Genomic DNA, 19,011 nt, shown 5'->3' with positions numbered 1-19,011 from the left:
TTAATACTATACTATATGTGTAATGTTACTTATCTTAATTAGTTTTTTATCTTGTATTGTATTATATCAATCATTTAAACACTTAAAACAGATTTTCGGTAATTAACAATATTATCCCCTAGTTTTTCTAAAGGACTTAATAAATGTTTGAGGTAAATGAACAATGAAGAACTTTATTTACTTATATAAAAACTTTGCCCAATTTATTTTATGACGTCTTATAAAATGTACTTGTATAAATAAGGATTAACATTATAACTAAGAAGCCTATTTCTTTATTTTGTTTGAGACTATAATAAATGGGGATCATATTACTATTTATTATAAAACTAATATTTGTTGAGATTATCATTATGAAAAAATGATTTTAGGTGTTCGTTTAACGTGAGCGCGTCTAAAATAAAAATAGATTGTTCGTACCACAATAGTGTCATAGTCGCCGCTACTCGTCCAAACTTACGCATTCGCTAAAACAGCAAACTTACCTGTATGAGTCTTTATGTTACCCGCTGCGTCGTGTTACCATGGTAAGTTGTTACCACTGTGATAAATAATTTAATCATTTATTAATATCCATGGGTTAGGTTTTTTTTTATGTCATAGGTGGCAAACGAGCAGGATCACCTGATGGAAAGTGACTACCACCGCCCATGGACATCTGCAACACCAGAGGGCTTGCAGGTGCGTTGCCGGCCTTTAAGAAACGAGTACGCTCTTTTCTTGAAGGTTCCCATGTCGTATCGGTTCGGAAAAACCGCTGGCGGAAGCTGGTTAGGTACACACTTGATAACTTTAATATTTTCGACGTAGTTGGCTATCCTCTGTTGAGACAGACTACCCTTGCCCTTTTATGAAGCCAGTTTATAATAACTCCTTATTAAAATTACCGTTGAACACTCACGATAGGCATATAGGAGTTTTGTTCCTATCGTCAACTTCTACTCATTTTAATATTACAAATTAACACGCATTTTTCATTAACTGAAAAAGATTAAGTAATTTAATCAACATGTACTTATATTTGTTTTAATTGGCGGAAACGAGAAATTAAAACAGTTTTGACCTTTACTACACCTATATATATGCAGTCCGTACTAAATATAGATTATTAAAACAAGATAGTTTACCGAAACGGTGATTAAATTAAACACGTGAACATACAAATATTAAAGCACATATACAACCTGAGATGGGAATAAAATGTAATTACATTATTAAAAAATTCTGAAAACTTAAGAAACGTAAATTAATGAGTAGGAATAATATACTAAATATTATTCATACTCATTAATATAAATACTATGTAGGTACTTACATAAATATATTGACAACACTTTTTGTCAAATGTCAATGCCTCTTCGTTTCCACGAGGTTTCTTGGATGACCTGACTTTATATTCATAGTTGAATACTAAAATAAAATTCTATATTAAGGTTAAGTAGCTTTACTTTACGGTAATTTCATCATTCAAGATTATATATACAGTCCGCTGTTGATTATGAACAAACTAATTATACGAGAACAAGTTTTTTTCACTTTTCAGTATTTTAAAATACTATACGTAGATACGTAGAATAAAATACTAAAAAGTTGTACACTTTCCGAAGCTTTCGATAAATTTTAATTTGTGCAAAATATCATTATAAAGTGACATGAAAGTAAGGTAGCTGTGCCGGTAAAAGATCTTTTTATTGTATCACATGAAAGAATAAGAAACTCTGTAAATAAATAAATAAATATGATGACTTTACAATGTAACGCTAGTGGTTACACCGTGGGAAACTTCTATAATAAAAAAATAACATAATAAATGACAATGGATGAAACCGTTTTTAAATAATAAAAATAAAATTGCTTTTTAATTAAAACTGCAGCTTCATCCATGCATTGTAAATACAAATAAAAATTCACTTATCTGAGTTTATGACACTGATCTATACATAATAAAATTGGAGTGTCTGTATGTAACATTAAAATAGCCCTTTTTACTCAATGCATATGTATATATTGTATATATATTTATACACGGTACATATACCAAAATAACATTTTTTACAATTTTTGTCGGTCTGTCTGTCTGTTCCGGCTAATCTCTGGGTCGGCAGGACCGATTTTGACGGGACTTTCACTGGTAGATAACTGATATAATAGGGAGCAACTTAGGCTACAATAATATTTCTTTTTTGTTAAATTCAATTATTTCACCAACCTGCATTGGAACAACGTGGTGGAATATGTTCCAAACCTTCTCCTCAAAGGAAGAGGAGGCCTTTAGCCCAGTGGTGGGAATTTACAGGCTGTTGTTGTTAAATTCAAACGCGTACAAGGTAGTAGTAGTGGTACGTACTGCTAGTTTTTAATAAATCTCGAATCCTAAATTTATTCAGTAATGTTACATTTAATCTTATTAAGATAGTTATTATAATGATGTAGTGTAAAAAAATATGAAATACAATTTTTTTGTTTATCTAAAATTTAGGTTAAAGACTAACTGTATGAATGTAGCTAACAAAAGAATTCTTCGACAACTATACAACGTTCTCTTTGTTTAAAAAGTACACTTCATAAAATATGTTATAACGTTTAATTAATCGATTAAACGAGCCCAAATGGCCCAGTGGTTAGAACGCAGGCAACTTAACTGATTGCGGGGTTCTCACCCAGGCAAGCACCAATGAATACTCATGTGCTAATTTGTGTTTATAATTCATCTCGTGTACGGCGGCAAAGGTAAACATCGTAAGGAAACCTGCATGTGACCAACCAACCAGCATTTCCAAACCAAACCTTCTCCTCAGAGGGAAAGGAGGCCTTAGCCAAGCAGTGGAAATTTACAGACTGTTATTGTTTTGTTGTTATTGTTGTTATTTATTTAATATACATCTAGCTTATTTTGGGTAAACATACAACATTCAGTCTAAGATAATTAATTTCGGTTACATCCCGAATAAAGGGCGTCCTACATTTTACTTTACTTTTGCTTTTATGTTGAAATGAATTTAATTTGTAACGACCGACCGTTTGTTTTCTGTAAATATAAATTATACGAAAACCCGACAAACATTTTAGAAATGATATTAAAATATTGATCGCTTAAATACATACTTTGATTTACGTAATTTTTCTATCCCATAGTTGACAATGTGACGTTGACGTATAGAATACGCACCTATTAATTATTACACAAGTTTTCGGTCTTCTACAAACAACTTAGCCAATCGGTTTGCTATCAGGTACGATACTAGCATAAAAATGATATTCAACTTTTTCACGGCTCGTATATGTAATATCTTGATTCTACATAAGATTTTAAATTCTCGTGAACAAGACATTCGTACATAATGTCGAAATATCGAGCTCCACCGATTAAAATAAAAACATGGTAAATATCCCGAAATTAATAACTTTAGTAATAACTTTAGTAATCTTGATTCTATATGTAAGGGTAGAGGTAATAACTACTAAGCTTAACCAATATAATTGGTAATCGTAAAAAAAAAAACTAAAGGAAAATATATAGAATTAGCTCGTCAATCCTGTCAAGGCACACGGCTTCGAACATCAAGACAATAAATATGAAGCACAATATTCGCCTCCACGCAGTAGCTACTGAGCTCTTCTCAAAACCAGATCAGTTCTTCGCTTCCTGCACAAAAGAACATCACTACAATGAACTATTTATTAACATTAGTGTTTCTTTTTGGTATCTGCTATGTAAGAGCTGAAGATGATTTTTTACGTAAGTTTTAATTACTACTTTTAACCATATGCTTTGTCTAATATCTGTGAAGAGGTGAAAATTATATCAATATAACTTTAACCTCTGTAATTAATAAAATCAATTAATTTATAAAAATTATATTAATTTACTTGATATTAAATTAATTAATGTTTAGTTTTAATTGCTTTGTTTAAATTTTAGTTCACAAACTCTAGAAAACAGAGCAAAAAGTAACAATCGTAACATGAAACTCCAATCATGTATTTATTAAACTTGTGTTTAAGTATAAATAAATTACATGCATACATTACTCCTTTTTGAGCTGAAAAAACACAAAGTTGAATTGAAGGCTTTATAAAGGTATATAGGCGTTTATTTTTATTTATATATATATAGACAAGATCATTAAATGTTTTATTTCTAATAAAAAATCTTACAGTAAAATTAAGCACCTCAGCACGCGGTCATAATTAGTAGCCAGCCAGTAACTGATGTTGACACCGATTTCTTGATTAATATTCTGTTTATGTGTTTATTGAACGTTATACTCCACCTCGGAGGGTTGTGTGATGTTATATGGTTTATAATCTATCAAAACAAAACTGTCTAAAGTAGATAGATTTTTTCAAATATGAAATTTTGAGCAAGAGCAATTTAAACAAACAAGCATAGAAACAAACAAACTCTTCAGCTTTCTACAAAGGGATAGAACAATACTTTAAAGTAAGGCTAGCATAGTATAATTATTATTCATTAAAATCAACATCTATTTGAACACCTAAGATAACTTTTTTTTTAACATTGTTTAATAAGATATTTAAATTACGTTAATAAGTTATAAAATCTGAACTAATTATAATAATTTAATTCAAAGCAAAGAAATAATATAAACTTTACTGAATTTTCTTTTAACAAAAAACTTTACAAACTATTTATATGAAGATTTATATACATTATGTATATAAATCTTCATACTTTCCTTTCTTTGTCTCGATTACTTCAATTTTATTGTATATAGATATTTACTAATATATCGTTATAAATACATTATAAAAAATAATCATAATAACTGACGTTATACTTAAGATTATAGATAATATTTTGGTTCACAATAAATTAATACAATATTCAAAATTATAACAAACCTTTAAATTATAAAACCAACATTGACATGTTAATTATGTTCCACTTTTAAATTCATCAGTCAAGTTCAAGTGTACCAGTTCCACTGGTTTCCGTAATTAAAATCTTCCAATCTTATTGCGAGGTATGTTGACGTATTTTATTTCGAAACGTTTTAAAACCTTAACCATGTACTGGCAACAATGTGATGTTATGGCGCATATTCGATCCTGACCCCTTGGACGATGGACGAGGATGACAATAATTATCGTACGCACTACAACACAAGTTTTGTACTAAACTGAAATGGGGAATAGGAATATTAATAATCCCTCGAAAATGCCAATCTTATCGTCATACAAAACGATGTTTTGTTTATTGTTGATTTATTTAAAGTCTCAAAAAACCAGAATTTCAATTAAGATGGTATATCTACTATATACCTATATTCTAGTTAGGGTGAGATTCACCTATATACATACATTTTTCCGGGCTCTAATAACTAAATGTATTTTTCATCGCACGGCTAAGCTGAGAAAAGAGTGCTTGTACGGATCTAAATCAACAATCTTCAAAAATCAATGTAATCACAAGTAATGAGTAATATTTGTTGAAATTAAAAACAAAACAAAACATATGACAAATTTTGTAAAGTATAATTTAAAAATTAAACACAATAGTTGCTGTTTAACCTTTGTATTTTGAACCAATGTTTTCAAAAAATTATTAAAGACGCTTGAAACAATGAGATGAATAAAAGGCGATTGAACTTGATTGCCCGATTCTTTATCGATTAATATTATTTTCAATTTTAACGTAAATTTTTTACTGTGTTTATTAAAATATGTCTGTAGAGCCGTGAGGGACTTCTACATTAGTGAAGAGCTGTCTTATCTCAACTCTTGAAGTGTAATAGTAGATTTTGTTTTAAAACATTTATCGGAGGCGCTTAAACCGATCTATCAGCAAAAGCACTAAGAATGACAGGTTAAGCTTAACACACACTGTATCCTTAAAAAAATTAAAACGACATTAATTGTATATTCCCCTATAGTTTATTAACTACAGTGAATTATATCGAAAACCGTTTTTGAACCCATTTATCGATGGAAAATGTTATTCTTTAACTCGCACCAAATTTTATATTTTATATGTTACATTTACATAATTATACAATTATTTTTATCTAATTTTCCGATGATGTAACGTGTATCTATCTCATAAAATTAGAATCAATATATTATCTTAAAATATAAACTTGATACGTGTTGAGATTGGCTTGCTTATAAAATTGCACATCGCAAGGCCCTAGGTTCAGACTCTATCTTAGTTAAATATCATAAAAAAAATATTTTTATGTGTTGTTATGTAATATATGTTGTGGTAATAATATTTTTTGTATACTCTACCCTTATCCAATTTTGATGATAAATGGACGCTGATTTGTAATCTTTTTTACATATTATCAAACATGTCTGTAGATACTTTGAAGCAATTTTTTTTCTATTTTTCATGGTTACGTATTATATAATTCATAAATATATTAATTATAGAGCAATTTAACAAATTAATCATCATAAATAATATCTAAAGTTGTAGTTTGTTCAATTACAATTAATTTTCAAACGAGAAAGCAGGTTTTATTGCGTTAATTAATTATAATTTTTAAAATTTATTATTCTATCCCATCATTTATTTTATTTAGTGAGATAAAAATGGCTAATAAAAGATTATTAGCCATTTTTATCTCACTAAATAAAATCTTTTTCTATTCAATTGTGCATTCGTAAGTATTTACGTTGACGTAGTTATATGCCTTTAATAAACGACTATAAACTTTAAGACGTGTCAACTACACAGTGCATTTAAATAGACGTAATCAATTATCTAGATAAACAGTTAAATGGAAAATATCGAGCTAACCACAAAACATTTCGTGTCACGTATTTTTCTTGGAATAAATTTTCCAAGAAGTGTTGATGCAGTTAATGCACAAATGGAAAACCTACTTATTAACGATAAACAATGGTGACTCATTTTCAACTAATCATTTTGTGTATTATATCCATTGAAAATATTTTGTAAAAAATCTGTAACAATTATTCGTCATTAAGCTCTCATTGTATGGAATGATGCTATATATTTATGAAATAATTAATGCTCATGAAACTATAGACTAGAAAACTATATAATCGTTACGATTACTGAATATTGATTATAATTGTGCGAATTAATCTCTTCGAGGCTTAATCTATATTAAAAGGATTTGTCACAATAAGTTTGATGAATGAAAATTATGTTCTTTCGTTTCTTACTTCATTTAAATGGTTATGATATTTTCTTTTTAAGATTGAATTATTGTTAGCACGAACTATTTCCACTAGTATTGGTATTCTTATACTATTTATCCATATTTGTTGATAAAGATAAATTGTAGTACTGATAATTTTTTAACATTTGTTGGTGAAAAAAGACGTTTGTCTGCTTTTTCTGCTATTTTATTTGAATATAATTATGAAATATAACTTTATTGGCCAGTGGTTAAGATTTGTACAAGAAAAATATATTACCTACTCTTTAAAAATGAAAAGGTTTAATTTTTTTTTAAATTAATGTAAGAGAAAACAGATTTGTTTTATTTTAACATGGAAATATCACGTTAGGATAACGCTTATGTGCCACAATATAAGGTCACGGTAACACTACGGGGCTATCTACTTTAAGGCCTTAAATATATGTACACGAATCAAAAATAAATAGCTACTGCGTACATTACCATCGCGTAGAATCATGAAAAAAATGTTAGCAGTATTTTCCGAAGAATCGGAATTCTTACCGGAAATCGGAAGTACATACCTATAGTAGGTATTTTGACACTTTACTTTGCAATCGTGTCTATTTTATTAACTTTATTTTATACTACCTGTGCCCGCGAGCTTGTACGCGTTTAAATTTAACAAAAAAAAATATTGTAGCCTAAGTTACTCCCTGAGTTAAGTGAAAGTCCCGTCAAAATCGGCCCAGCCGTTCCAGAGATTAACAGAAACAAACAGACAGACAGACAGACCGAAAAAATTGTAAAAAAATTTTGTCATTAAGTACAAAAGGGCTATTTTAATATTACAATCAGACACTCCAACTTTATTATATGTATAGAAGAAAAATTTTATGTGTTACCGTAAGTTATTATACACTATAGTATTAAATTACGAAGATGCTTCCACTGGAGACAGTTAGACAGGAAGACCAGTACATATAAAATGAGTATTCTATGAACCAGTCCAAGTATATTTGCAATATTTATAGAATTTTTTATCAAAATAATTTTGAGAAATTCAAAAAAATTCCTTGAATAAGAAACGACCTTTCTCTAACCTATGTTAAATTTTGTATAAATGTTTGAGAAAAGTGTATATAAAAGATAAAGCCAACCATTAAAGTATTAAATTAATATTTTTACTATCCACACCTGTTGGGTGCGTAAAGTGCCAAGTGTATAAAATACTGTTCATTCATAAATCTGATTTATTGAAGTATAAAAGCTCAAATATTAAGACGTATCATATTGAAAATGACGTCACAAGAAAGGAGAACCCCAGCATACTTTTCTTAATATTACAATATATTATACTATATATACTTATCTAAATATCAACGCACAGTCCAAACCACTGGTCATATTGAGCTGAAATTTGCCATGCAGGAAAATGTTGCGACGTAGGCATCCCATAATAAAGGATTTTGATCAATTTTATCAAGAGCCCACGAAAGTTGAACCACAAATGTGGTTTACAGTGAGGTCTGAAATTAACGTAATACGTTAAATTAGCCTGTTAAATTATTTATAACCGATTTCCACGCAAGCAAAGCCGCAGTCAAAAGCTAGTTGTTTAATATAATGTAACGTAATGTATGATTACATTGACGCATTGGAGTATATGAAGGACAACTAAAATCTATATCTTTTGATAATTGCTGTAATCGCTCATGCGATTTTATAACGTACGTAATAAATTTACATATACTATGTATATATATATATACTGTACAAATGAAATGAACAAATTAGATACATATTAACAATTATTTCTGTAAAAAACGTATACGACGACGTCATAATAACAAAATCGATAGCCAATTGTTAATCTATAGGCAAATAATAAACAGTTGAATTTATTAATCATCACCAAATATTTTATCTTCATAATTAATTTGATTTAATAGACGTATTTATAAGCCTCTCTAATTTATTATGTCTGGGATCTAATCTATCTTATATTGTGTACCTACCTATTATTAAGTAAAATTCGTCAGTTATATTTTTATATTATAAATTATATTCTAAGCCAGGTTATCGACCCCGACGGTTAACATTTATGAAATGTAATTTGTACATAAAATAAATTAATTTTTGGTACGATCTTTTTTATCTGACGCCTATTTTGAATAACTAGAAGTGGTATGTTTTATTTAATTCATTTTTTAGCTTTCATACAAAACTGTATATCTTATAGCATACAGTATATTATGCATGTATACGTTTTAGAAGAAAAAGCGTTATAATTACAACGAATCCTTGTCCCCTTTTTATAATTTATACGATATACTTTATGTCATCTTAGTGGAAGTAAAAACGAATACGAATATGAATTTGTCATTATTTATCGTAATCTATTTCATGTCTGCAACAATGTATGAAAATAATTCAAGTGATATCCTATCGATAAAAATGATTGAGTATTTTATGTCCATTGCTTCGTATCGCCTTAACTTTAGTCATATGATTTTTGTGACCCAATATAAGATCATATCTCTATTGTAGGTATCATTTGCATAAATCTTCATTTAATTCTTCAAAAATGATTGTGTGCGTTGATAAATTTCCTATAAGTAGGTATTTTATCTAATTAATGTAACACGTGTACACTTTTTTTCTCTTTGAAATAAAAAAAAATGTCATAGGTATTTTGTATTATAAAAAAATGTCTATTTATACAACTAACTAAAATAAATTCCCCATAACACAAGATTTTCCTAGCATGGGGTCATTAATCTCTTATATTGTGAAATGTTTTTCTAAGTACTCTGTATGTGTCATTTATTTTCTGTACTTCTAATATTGGCAAATAAATATTATTATATGGTTTTGCAGCTGATTATATCCAACCGTGCAACTTGAAGGAAGACGATTTCGCAAAATGTGTAAAACAACAGATAGAAGAAAGTCTGCCAAACTTTTCGAAGGGAATTCCCGAACTCGGAGTCCCTTCAGTTGATCCAGTAAATTTGGACGACATACTCATCGACGGAAATGGTTTAAAATTAAAATTCGAAAAAGCGCAAATGCACGGACTTAGCCATACAAAGCTGACGAAACTGAAGTAAGTAACAATAATGTTTAAATACACAGTCACAGAAAAATTAATACTACAACCTATAAATAGCAGTGGGAACTGCTGATTGAGGCTCCCGTATTTCTCCGTAAATACAGGTGGCAGGCATGCACATGTTGCAGATTTTTGGCGTATACATTTCGATTTCCTCACGATGTTTCCCTTACAGCCGAGCGCAGGATAAATTATAAAGACAATTGAAACACATCAAAATGATATGGTAATTCTTAGAGCATGTTCATGAATCTTTGAATAGTTAAGATACTGTGTATGTATTTGTATGTGTGATAAAAAGGATTGGTATTAAGTCCTTTGTAAATATGATATGAAATGGTACATAAATTGTAAAACAATATAAAAGGTGGTGAGGTGCTTGTGTGTTTCTAATGGAGATGAAACAGCGCTTAGAAAACTCTTAATGATATATTTAACAAAAGCTATAAAAACTATAAAATTTAGTCATAATTGATATGTTCGTGAGCCAATTGATTGACGCAAATCAATGCATAAATATAACAATGAAATAATTATAATTGTTACTCAAATGAATCAAGATTTGCATTGTGAAATAAAAGAGTATTTGTATTGTATGCTAATGATGTTCAATAATTTATATTGAAATATATATTAAGGCATGATTTAAATATTAATATAACATAACAGAGTGGATATCGGGCGAGAAGAAGAAACAATTAATCTTGGAATAATAGCAAACCTAAGCTTAACAGCCAAGTACAACGCAGATGGAAAGATTTTGATACTTCCTATCAAAGGAGATGGAGACGCTGTTATAACGTGCAGTAAGCTTCAATACTATTATAACATAATATATAAAATCAGATCATATAAAATAAAAAGTTAGCTAAGTTAGTCAAAAGCTGCTTAATACAAAAATCAAAAATCACATTTAACCTACATTTAAACAATTAACATGTGAGTATCGCACATTTAGGAAAATCTATATACTAACAATCACTGAAAACTGCTATCAAGTCATAGTAAATTAAACGATTGGAATTTTGTAAAAGGCGACAGACTTATTTCAAAGGCCGAACTATAAAATCGAATCTGAAAATAATAACAGTTAATCGTTTTACATCATAACTTATAAATCAACAGTTAAATTGCCATTTACAGTTATAACATTTTCTTAATTAATATAATCATTTTATTTTTAATCTGAATCAATATATTTGATTTAATACCTAATTTAAATAATTTTCATATAATTTATATAGGTCAAGTCTTAAATATTAATTTAAATTAATATTATTTAGTATTATGTGTGAACTATTAAACCATTTTTGTAATAATTCTGAAGTAGGATCTGAACTTTTTTTTCACAGAAAACATTGAGGTCGAAATCAACAGCAAATTTAGTCACATCAAAAGTAACAAAGGAATGCACTTTAAGCTAGTGACACCGAACTATAAATATGATATTCAATCTACGACATTCGAGTTTGAGAATTTGTTCAACGGCAACAAGCAACTTGGTAAAAAACATTATTATTTATATGAGTTTTTACTAATTAATACACAGACCCAGAGATGAGTTTAAAGAAATGAAATATATAGTATTGAATGTATATGAAATATTGATTCATAAAAACTATTAACCATCGAGGTTTTTAATAGAACCTCCTTAATATGACACAGATACAAAATAATTTAAAAAGTATAAACAATGCATATAAAGGTCCAGTGATAATTTAAATTACATATTTTTTCAGCGGATGCAACTTTGCAGTTTGCAAATGAAAACTGGCGGCAACTTATGGACGATTTGGCTCCTCCAGTTGTGAAGCAGATTGTTAAGACTATTGTTAAAGCCATTAACAAATTCTTCTCTAAAGTCACCATCGATCGCATAGTCAATGGGTACAAGCAAAAATCTTAAAACTCTGATAAAAAATATTATTGTAATTTAATAAAGCATGATTGTGATCTCCTTGAGGAAGTCTGTTATTTTATTAACCGACAAAAAAAACAATTGGTTTATGAATTCCTCCATACACATTTATAGCTTGCCAGCCTCGCCGATGTTTAACTTGTTTGTAAACTCCTTTTTACGCTAAAGGCGCATAGACCAATAGGAGTGGAATATCTTAATTATTTTCCAAATAAATGCAATTATCATTAAATTGTTAATTTCATTCAAAACAATATACGTACATTATTTAATTTCAATAAATATTTTAGGAGATCTAATATAAATATACGACGAGATGTAGGTATATAAACTCTGTAATAATAGATTACTTGATTTTAAAATAATGATAGATTACTTGATTTTACTATTAAATTAGAGTTATCTACATAATAATTATTTACAAAAAAATTATTAGACCCAGTACTTTTCCTAAAGTTGTGAAGGTCTCACGCTGTTAACAGCATGATGTAAATTTATCTTGCTAGAAAAAACGCCTTACGTTCCACGTTATGCTGAGACTAAAAGCCTTCTCAGCTTCTTCGTTTGGCACAATGGAATCGCTTTCTGATGCTACCGTGACGCCGTGACGGTCTATGTCTCTAGGTCATAGGGGGTCCGAGGGCCCTGAGAACCTCCCTAGTCTCTGCGCCGCCTATTAAGGTGGGGGAGAAGGTGTGCGAACGCTTTTCTGCTCTCCAATCTTCTTCAGCGGATCGGATCTGCGGCTCCAAACTCGTAGCAGAATAACTCCTCCCGTCCCGTTAGCGGTGTGTTCCTTAATGTACTTGAACTTTACGACAAATTTTAATATTGTAGGTTAAAATCCGGATAAGCAATGTTACATTTTCATAAACTTATTTTGTTTAATCCTGAGACTTGTAATATTTGCGCATTTGTAAACGAACCGAAACTTTAAATTGCCATATATTTATTAAATATGTAGTTGCCAACCAGTTCTAAAATAAATATATTATCTAATATATTCTGATATGTTTATGCTGCAACCCAATAGTCAGCACCAACTAGCCAGGCGGCCCAAATTTATATTTACTTACAACTGTCTTATAAAGGAGGTAAGTTTTACAACCCATTTTAGTAGAAACCTGAGATATAAAGCAATCGCAATGCATGTTCCTATCGAGAGGATTAAATGTAAAAGAAACAACGTTATGTATCATCTATACTCCCTTATATAATTATCACAATGTTGTCACATCACATGTTGTGCAGCGTGAAATATCACTACCATTCATAATCATTATTGGAAATCAATCAATATTCTCGCGTATCAGTAAATTAATTTAGTATGTATTAAGCCTCCGATAAATATGCATTTTACAAAGAGAATTGCCTCTCGAATAAATTATTTACGTACTTATTTAATGCAACTTTCATTAACATCGAAGGTTAAGAATCCGTATCAAATTTATCAATGACCTTGATCTAATATTAAGGGTATACTCGGATTAGCAATAAGAATACAAAAACCCCTTATCGTATCAACGTACATTAAAGGTGATTGACTTGAAATAAAAATTACGGAATGGTATGTAATTGATGTACTCTTGATAATTTCGCGATATCATCTTTTAATATTGTAAAACAAAGCCCACCGCTGCGTCTGTCTGTCTGAATACGATAAACTCAAAAAATACTCAATAGATTTTCATATAGCTTCACCTATGGACGTGATCATTCTTGAGAATGGTTTACGTGTACAATGTTTTGTATAGATTAGCTAAAGTTAAATATGTCGAATAATAAAATACTGATAATTTTTTTCTCCTGAAAAATGTATCACCTCGAATGTCCCCATATTAAATATTATTTTTAAGTGTTTATTGATAAGTCGATAGTGTAACTTATACAATAATAAAGTAATAATAATCTCGCAAAAATCATCCCTAAGGTAATCTTTACTAGCGCGCGCCACGTTATAACTATGAACATTTTATGTCGGCTCTTTTTCTCCGTTCGAAGCTAGACTTAATAGCTAGTATCATCCTAAAGTACCAACATTTACATTACACTAATTTATATTATAATAAAACATTATTAATATAATTAAATAATTTTATTAAAATCAATGCGATAATCTAAGCAAATAAATATAATTATCATTAACAGATCAATAATTCATCTTAATTCTAACAATCCAAAGCCGCCGCTATTCAAATATTTTTTCGTTCTGGGCGTTGTTGTCCCTTATGTGTTTCACGTAAAATAGTTAAATATGTTATAATAACACATTAAACTGCTCTTTGTAGTAATCTTCTTCAAAAAATTCACGTTACTGCGTATTCTATCTGTGAGTAACTTGAATCTATACAGCATCAATATGCACATTTATTCATAAGTTTTGTAATGTAAATAATTGTTGATCGTAAAATCGATGACGTCAAGGCCTTTTTAATTTCCACTTTCCGATGATGATTTAATTTTCGACCTCTAATTAGTTAAATGGTTCGGTGCTGCTACTACTATGTGTACTGGCTGAAGTAGCACTACGTCTCTGTAGAGAATACTCATCTGGAACTGTTGACTTCCTCGTACAATAGAAATATTGTATCCAGGTTCGTTTGTACGCGATAACACCAATTAAAACTATAACAAGAACCGATAGACCCACAGACATTCCGATAATACTAGCTTGGAATTGATAATTGCGGCGTTGATCTGCAAGAATACAATTACAATACAAAAATATCTTTTAATAGATTTAAAAAAAAAATTAAATACTGGAACACACATAGTTTGCATGATTTGGTATGATCGTAAATATTTGTTTAACATATTATCTTACCATCAATAGATACCAGTATAGTATCTCTTGACTCCAAAATTTCGTTATCAACTACAGCTGCACATGTCCAAGTACCGATATCATCCTCTTCGACTGACAAAATACTTAGCGAGCAATCCCCAAAATTGAGCTCTCTCTCGGGAGTAAAGTAAAACCGATTTAGGATTGCGCTAAAATCAAAATTTCACACGATTCAAATTAATGATTACATTGATCTTAAACAATTTAAATCGAGTTTATTTTATTAATTGCTTAGATAACTTACTTTTCAGGTGTAACAGATGAATCAATGCTCATTCCGACAAATTTTGGCGACAAAAATCGGCAGTATTTTAATGGTCTCCTACCATTCGCCGTATGGCAATACAATGTTGCATTCTCTCCTATTTGTACCCGTACATTTTTCTGATTGGCAGCTAATGGTCCTGTGACTCTTACTTGAACGGTGTCCGTCAATTCTACACCTAAACTCGACCGTGGCCCCATTGAACATAACCATTGACCATCGTCTTCAATCGAAGCATGCGCAAAGGTAATACCACAATGACCTACTACGAGACTTTCACCAGTATACCTAAAATGTACATTATTAACAATTATTTTCATTTACTTTTAACTCTACATTTACATCATAACCAGATGAAAAATAAACTCTGAAAAATGACAAGATAATCACCAAAACAGTTGTTCCTCGCTAACAAGTTGCACGGGAGTATATTGAGTTCCATTAGGGTGTTGAAACCAACAATAAGACAAAGAAGTAGCAGAATTACATGTTATTGTAAATGAAGAATCTTCTTGAACAAATATAGTTCGTGGCCTTTCTTCATTTTCTTCTATTCTATTGGATGTAGCTGTGGATGATGAAAATAAGTTATTTTAATAAGCTTTTGAGGTATTAAGATAACATGTATCCAAAAATACATGTTCGTATATATAATTGTTATAATATAAGCCTTTGACTTACTAGTTAAAGTAGGTGGGACACTTATTAAAGCTTGCATAGGGGTCTGCTGCTGGATCTGAGTGCCTACAAACATTTGCACTCCGACGGAACAACGCCATGTTCCGTAATCTTCAGATGTTGGCTTCTCTATCGTCATTCCACATTGCTTCAAATCAAAACCTTTGCCGTAGTAACTAAGATTTCATTAAATAAAATTCCATGATAATTTTTACCATAATAATCGTAATAAATGTTTCTAGCAAAGATATTTTGTTTCTGTAATACTTATGTATAGAACAATTTTCATTACCTATGACTCCCATCACTGAGTCCGTCGATCACATTGTATCCATAAGAATTAGATGTCTTTTGAAAACGACAAAAAGTTATATTCTTTGTCGTATGCAATATATTACAGTAGAGATGTAATCGATTAGCCGCATCGCGAACATATCCGACATCTAAGTGTTCCGCTGTAATTAAACACAAACGATTTGATAAGAATTTGTATCTTACGAAATTAATATAGCATTTTTCGTATAATTATATATAATTAAACAAAATGCATAAAACCGTCTATAATGAAATGACTTACTTGAAAATAAAGTGCATTATAAATTTTAAACTTACTTTGTACAGTAACGTGTCTTTTTGCTTGGACTTCGGATACAGTACCGGGTAATCCTAAATAAATTTGCCAATTTCCCTGAACAGCTCTAGTTGTTCGATCCAAAGTGACGCTACATTTACCAGGTACTAGCGAACTTTCTGAAAATGGCTTCGCTACTACACAATAAGCATTGTCTAATGATGACAAATTGACTGTTGTTTGCGTTTCTCCATCTTGTAGCGATATTGGCGGTGCTGTGTACGTACTTGTTTTTTCTATAAATAAGACAATATTTGTTAATAACAGACAATGAAATATAGTTAGTAGATTTATTAATCGCGCTCACCTAGTACAGTAACTTCGGTCCAACCTGTTATTGATTTGCTGCCTTCAGATGCGGTCAGGCGCCAGCGCCCTTCGTCTTCGAATGTAATGTTTCGCACTCTGATACTGCAGTCATCGTTCCATTTTTGATACCTTTAAAATAAAACCTTATTAATTATTTATGAATTAGAAGATATTAATTTATTAACGTTTTTTTTTTTATTAAATTGAATTGAGACAAATCAAAATGGTTAAAATTCGTTGTATATTTTTTGTTTTCAAACTACTATTCCATAATTATATAAAGCATATTGCTTGCTTGCATTATTTTTTGGGTTATTTTAATTTACATACTTTTATACCGATTGATAACCTGAAAGTCATAAACACTGTTTTGTTATTTAGGAACTGTTAAATATTTGATACAAAAACTGGATATCGTGTCTTCGGATACAAACATGAAACACGGAATTTCAACGTGCCTAATCGTGTTTATAATAAATCTCAAACTCGGCTCGTCAAACACCATCTGAACTCATGGTCAATCGAATAAATTTTTGCCCCGAGAATATTAACAAAATCCTTAATAGATGTAAAACAAGCAACTTTTGCTCAGAATTAAGAATTTTATGGACTATTTCTTAGCATTTGAAAGCTTAATATTGGAGTGCCTACTCACTTACTACTAGGCGGTGAACTTATATCAAATTTCAACCCTCTCGGATCAGTTACAGTACAAGAGTTTTGATTCTCCAAAGAGAGACGCAATTTCATGAGAACTTCATTTCCTTTTGCCACTTGAATGGCTGACGGCCATCCAAGACCATTTTGAGCAACGAGTTCATTCTCCAGACTTATTGGGAAAACAAGAATCTGGCACTTCACATTCTGTAATAATCCTGTTAGGAACATTATATTAGTTTAAAAATAGTACGCATGAAAACCAATTTGAATGAGCCATACGGTAATCTTACCGAAGAAAAGATAGTATATTAAATATTTTATAGTCATTTCACTTTTTAATTGAGAGTTACTGTAATGAACTGCTCCCGGCAAAGTGACTGCAACCGCAATGATACTTTTATATTGTGATTATCTCCTTTATCGATTCGAATAAGCTTACTGATACGAGGGTTGTTCGATAAGTCGATGATTTTTCCATGAGGAAAGTTTCATAACAATAAAGATGAAACAGATTTCATGATAGATAAATGTCATTGAATTATAATTTATCTAATGCATTCCTGAGATATATATGTATAATATTTTTAATAGGGAAAAAGTTAATTTCATTTAAGCTGAAACCTAATAAATAAAATGAATAGATACATATTAGCTTCTGTAAGCGTATATATTCCGTAAAAGAAAATCACTTCACAGACTACAATAGTCAATTTACGTATGTATGATGTGGTATCTTCACTTGGTAAAGGCGAATATACCCATGGAAAACAACTAACGCACAACACGTGGACAACAAAAGTTGAGGAATAAAATAAAATTAAAAATACCATGAAAAATACATAAAATATAGACAGGTAGGTACTATGGAGTATGTTTGTTCAAAATGCGTTCACTGTTGCATACCTCAAAGACAAGCATCTTTTTGCCTGATCACTGCCGATACCGATGTAATTATGTGATACGGAACTTTAAATAGGTATCTACGCGAGTCTGGTAAAATCTGGTATAAACTTGTTATCAGCAATTGTCAGACTGATAATTACCTAATCAATTTAATTACAAAATAATAATATTATTAATAAAGCGTCCAAGACTTTTAAGTTAATTAAAAGTTTCAAAATTCTATACCCCATATTGTTGTCTTAAAATTTAATTACACATTCGGCAAGTTGATAGAATAAAGTTAAGGTCTAGGAGAGTAGTGCATATCTTTTAAAAACCCCTACTGTTGTTCTTAGTAATATAAAACTATGAACACTTTTTAGACCGGGGAAAAATAACGAGTGTCGAACTCGTTATTTTTCCGACGCGATCGATTAACGCCCACGCGAGTTGACCGCCGGTGCGAGCGCTACGACCATCATTTTCCTTTTTGTCTTTACGTGATAAAACCCCTGAAGAACCGCCATACTGGTACAAATGACCAAATATTTTGTCATTATCATCTCCCGGTCTATTTCTTTTTTACCATATCA

General features: G+C 30.3%; 2 protein-coding genes across 2 annotated transcripts; one reads left to right on the top strand and one right to left on the bottom strand.

The window, feature by feature from the left end:
• The first annotated feature begins 3,530 nt into the window (after positions 1–3,530).
• Positions 3,531–12,192, top strand: LOC124544480 (circadian clock-controlled protein daywake-like). The gene is made up of 5 exons (XM_047123060.1): positions 3,531–3,739; positions 9,996–10,224; positions 10,900–11,036; positions 11,583–11,732; positions 11,970–12,192. Exons 1-5 carry the CDS (start codon positions 3,670–3,672, stop codon positions 12,134–12,136), a joined length of 753 nt encoding a protein of 250 aa, XP_046979016.1. The 5' UTR covers positions 3,531–3,669; the 3' UTR covers positions 12,137–12,192.
• Positions 12,193–14,251: 2,059 nt separating this feature from the next.
• LOC124544494 lies at positions 14,252–18,807 on the bottom strand. Its single transcript, XM_047123078.1, has 10 exons — positions 17,827–18,807; positions 17,532–17,751; positions 16,875–17,005; positions 16,549–16,803; positions 16,229–16,391; positions 15,940–16,112; positions 15,649–15,826; positions 15,238–15,546; positions 14,973–15,142; positions 14,252–14,845 (listed from the first exon to the last, which is right to left on the bottom strand). Exons 1-10 carry the CDS (start codon positions 17,861–17,863, stop codon positions 14,622–14,624), a joined length of 1,860 nt encoding a protein of 619 aa, XP_046979034.1. The 5' UTR covers positions 17,864–18,807; the 3' UTR covers positions 14,252–14,621.
• Positions 18,808–19,011: the final 204 nt, after the last annotated feature.

Source organism: Vanessa cardui, chromosome 4 (genome assembly GCF_905220365.1).
Source record: "Vanessa cardui chromosome 4, ilVanCard2.1, whole genome shotgun sequence".
Classification (NCBI taxonomy): Eukaryota; Metazoa; Arthropoda; class Insecta; order Lepidoptera; family Nymphalidae; genus Vanessa; species Vanessa cardui.
This window is presented reverse-complemented; position numbering and strand designations above follow the sequence as displayed.

Bases quoted from the DNA above. Each gene is read 5' to 3' on its own strand.
- LOC124544480 (XM_047123060.1), top strand. From the start codon at position 3,670: ATGAACTATTTATTAACATTAGTGTTTCTTTTTGGTATCTGCTATGTA. The intron at 3,740-9,995 runs GTAAGTTTTAAT...ATGGTTTTGCAG, and splicing joins AGCTGAAGATGATTTTTTAC to CTGATTATATCCAACCGTGC. The intron at 10,225-10,899 runs GTAAGTAACAAT...ATAACATAACAG, and splicing joins ACAAAGCTGACGAAACTGAA to AGTGGATATCGGGCGAGAAG.
- LOC124544494 (XM_047123078.1), bottom strand. From the start codon at position 17,863: ATGACTATAAAATATTTAATATACTATCTTTTCTTCG. The intron at 17,006-17,531 runs GTGAGTAGGCAC...TTTATTTTAAAG, and splicing joins AGTTCACCGCCTAGTAGTAA to GTATCAAAAATGGAACGATG. The intron at 16,113-16,228 runs GTAATGAAAATT...ATGAAATCTTAG, and splicing joins CTCAGTGATGGGAGTCATAG to TTACTACGGCAAAGGTTTTG.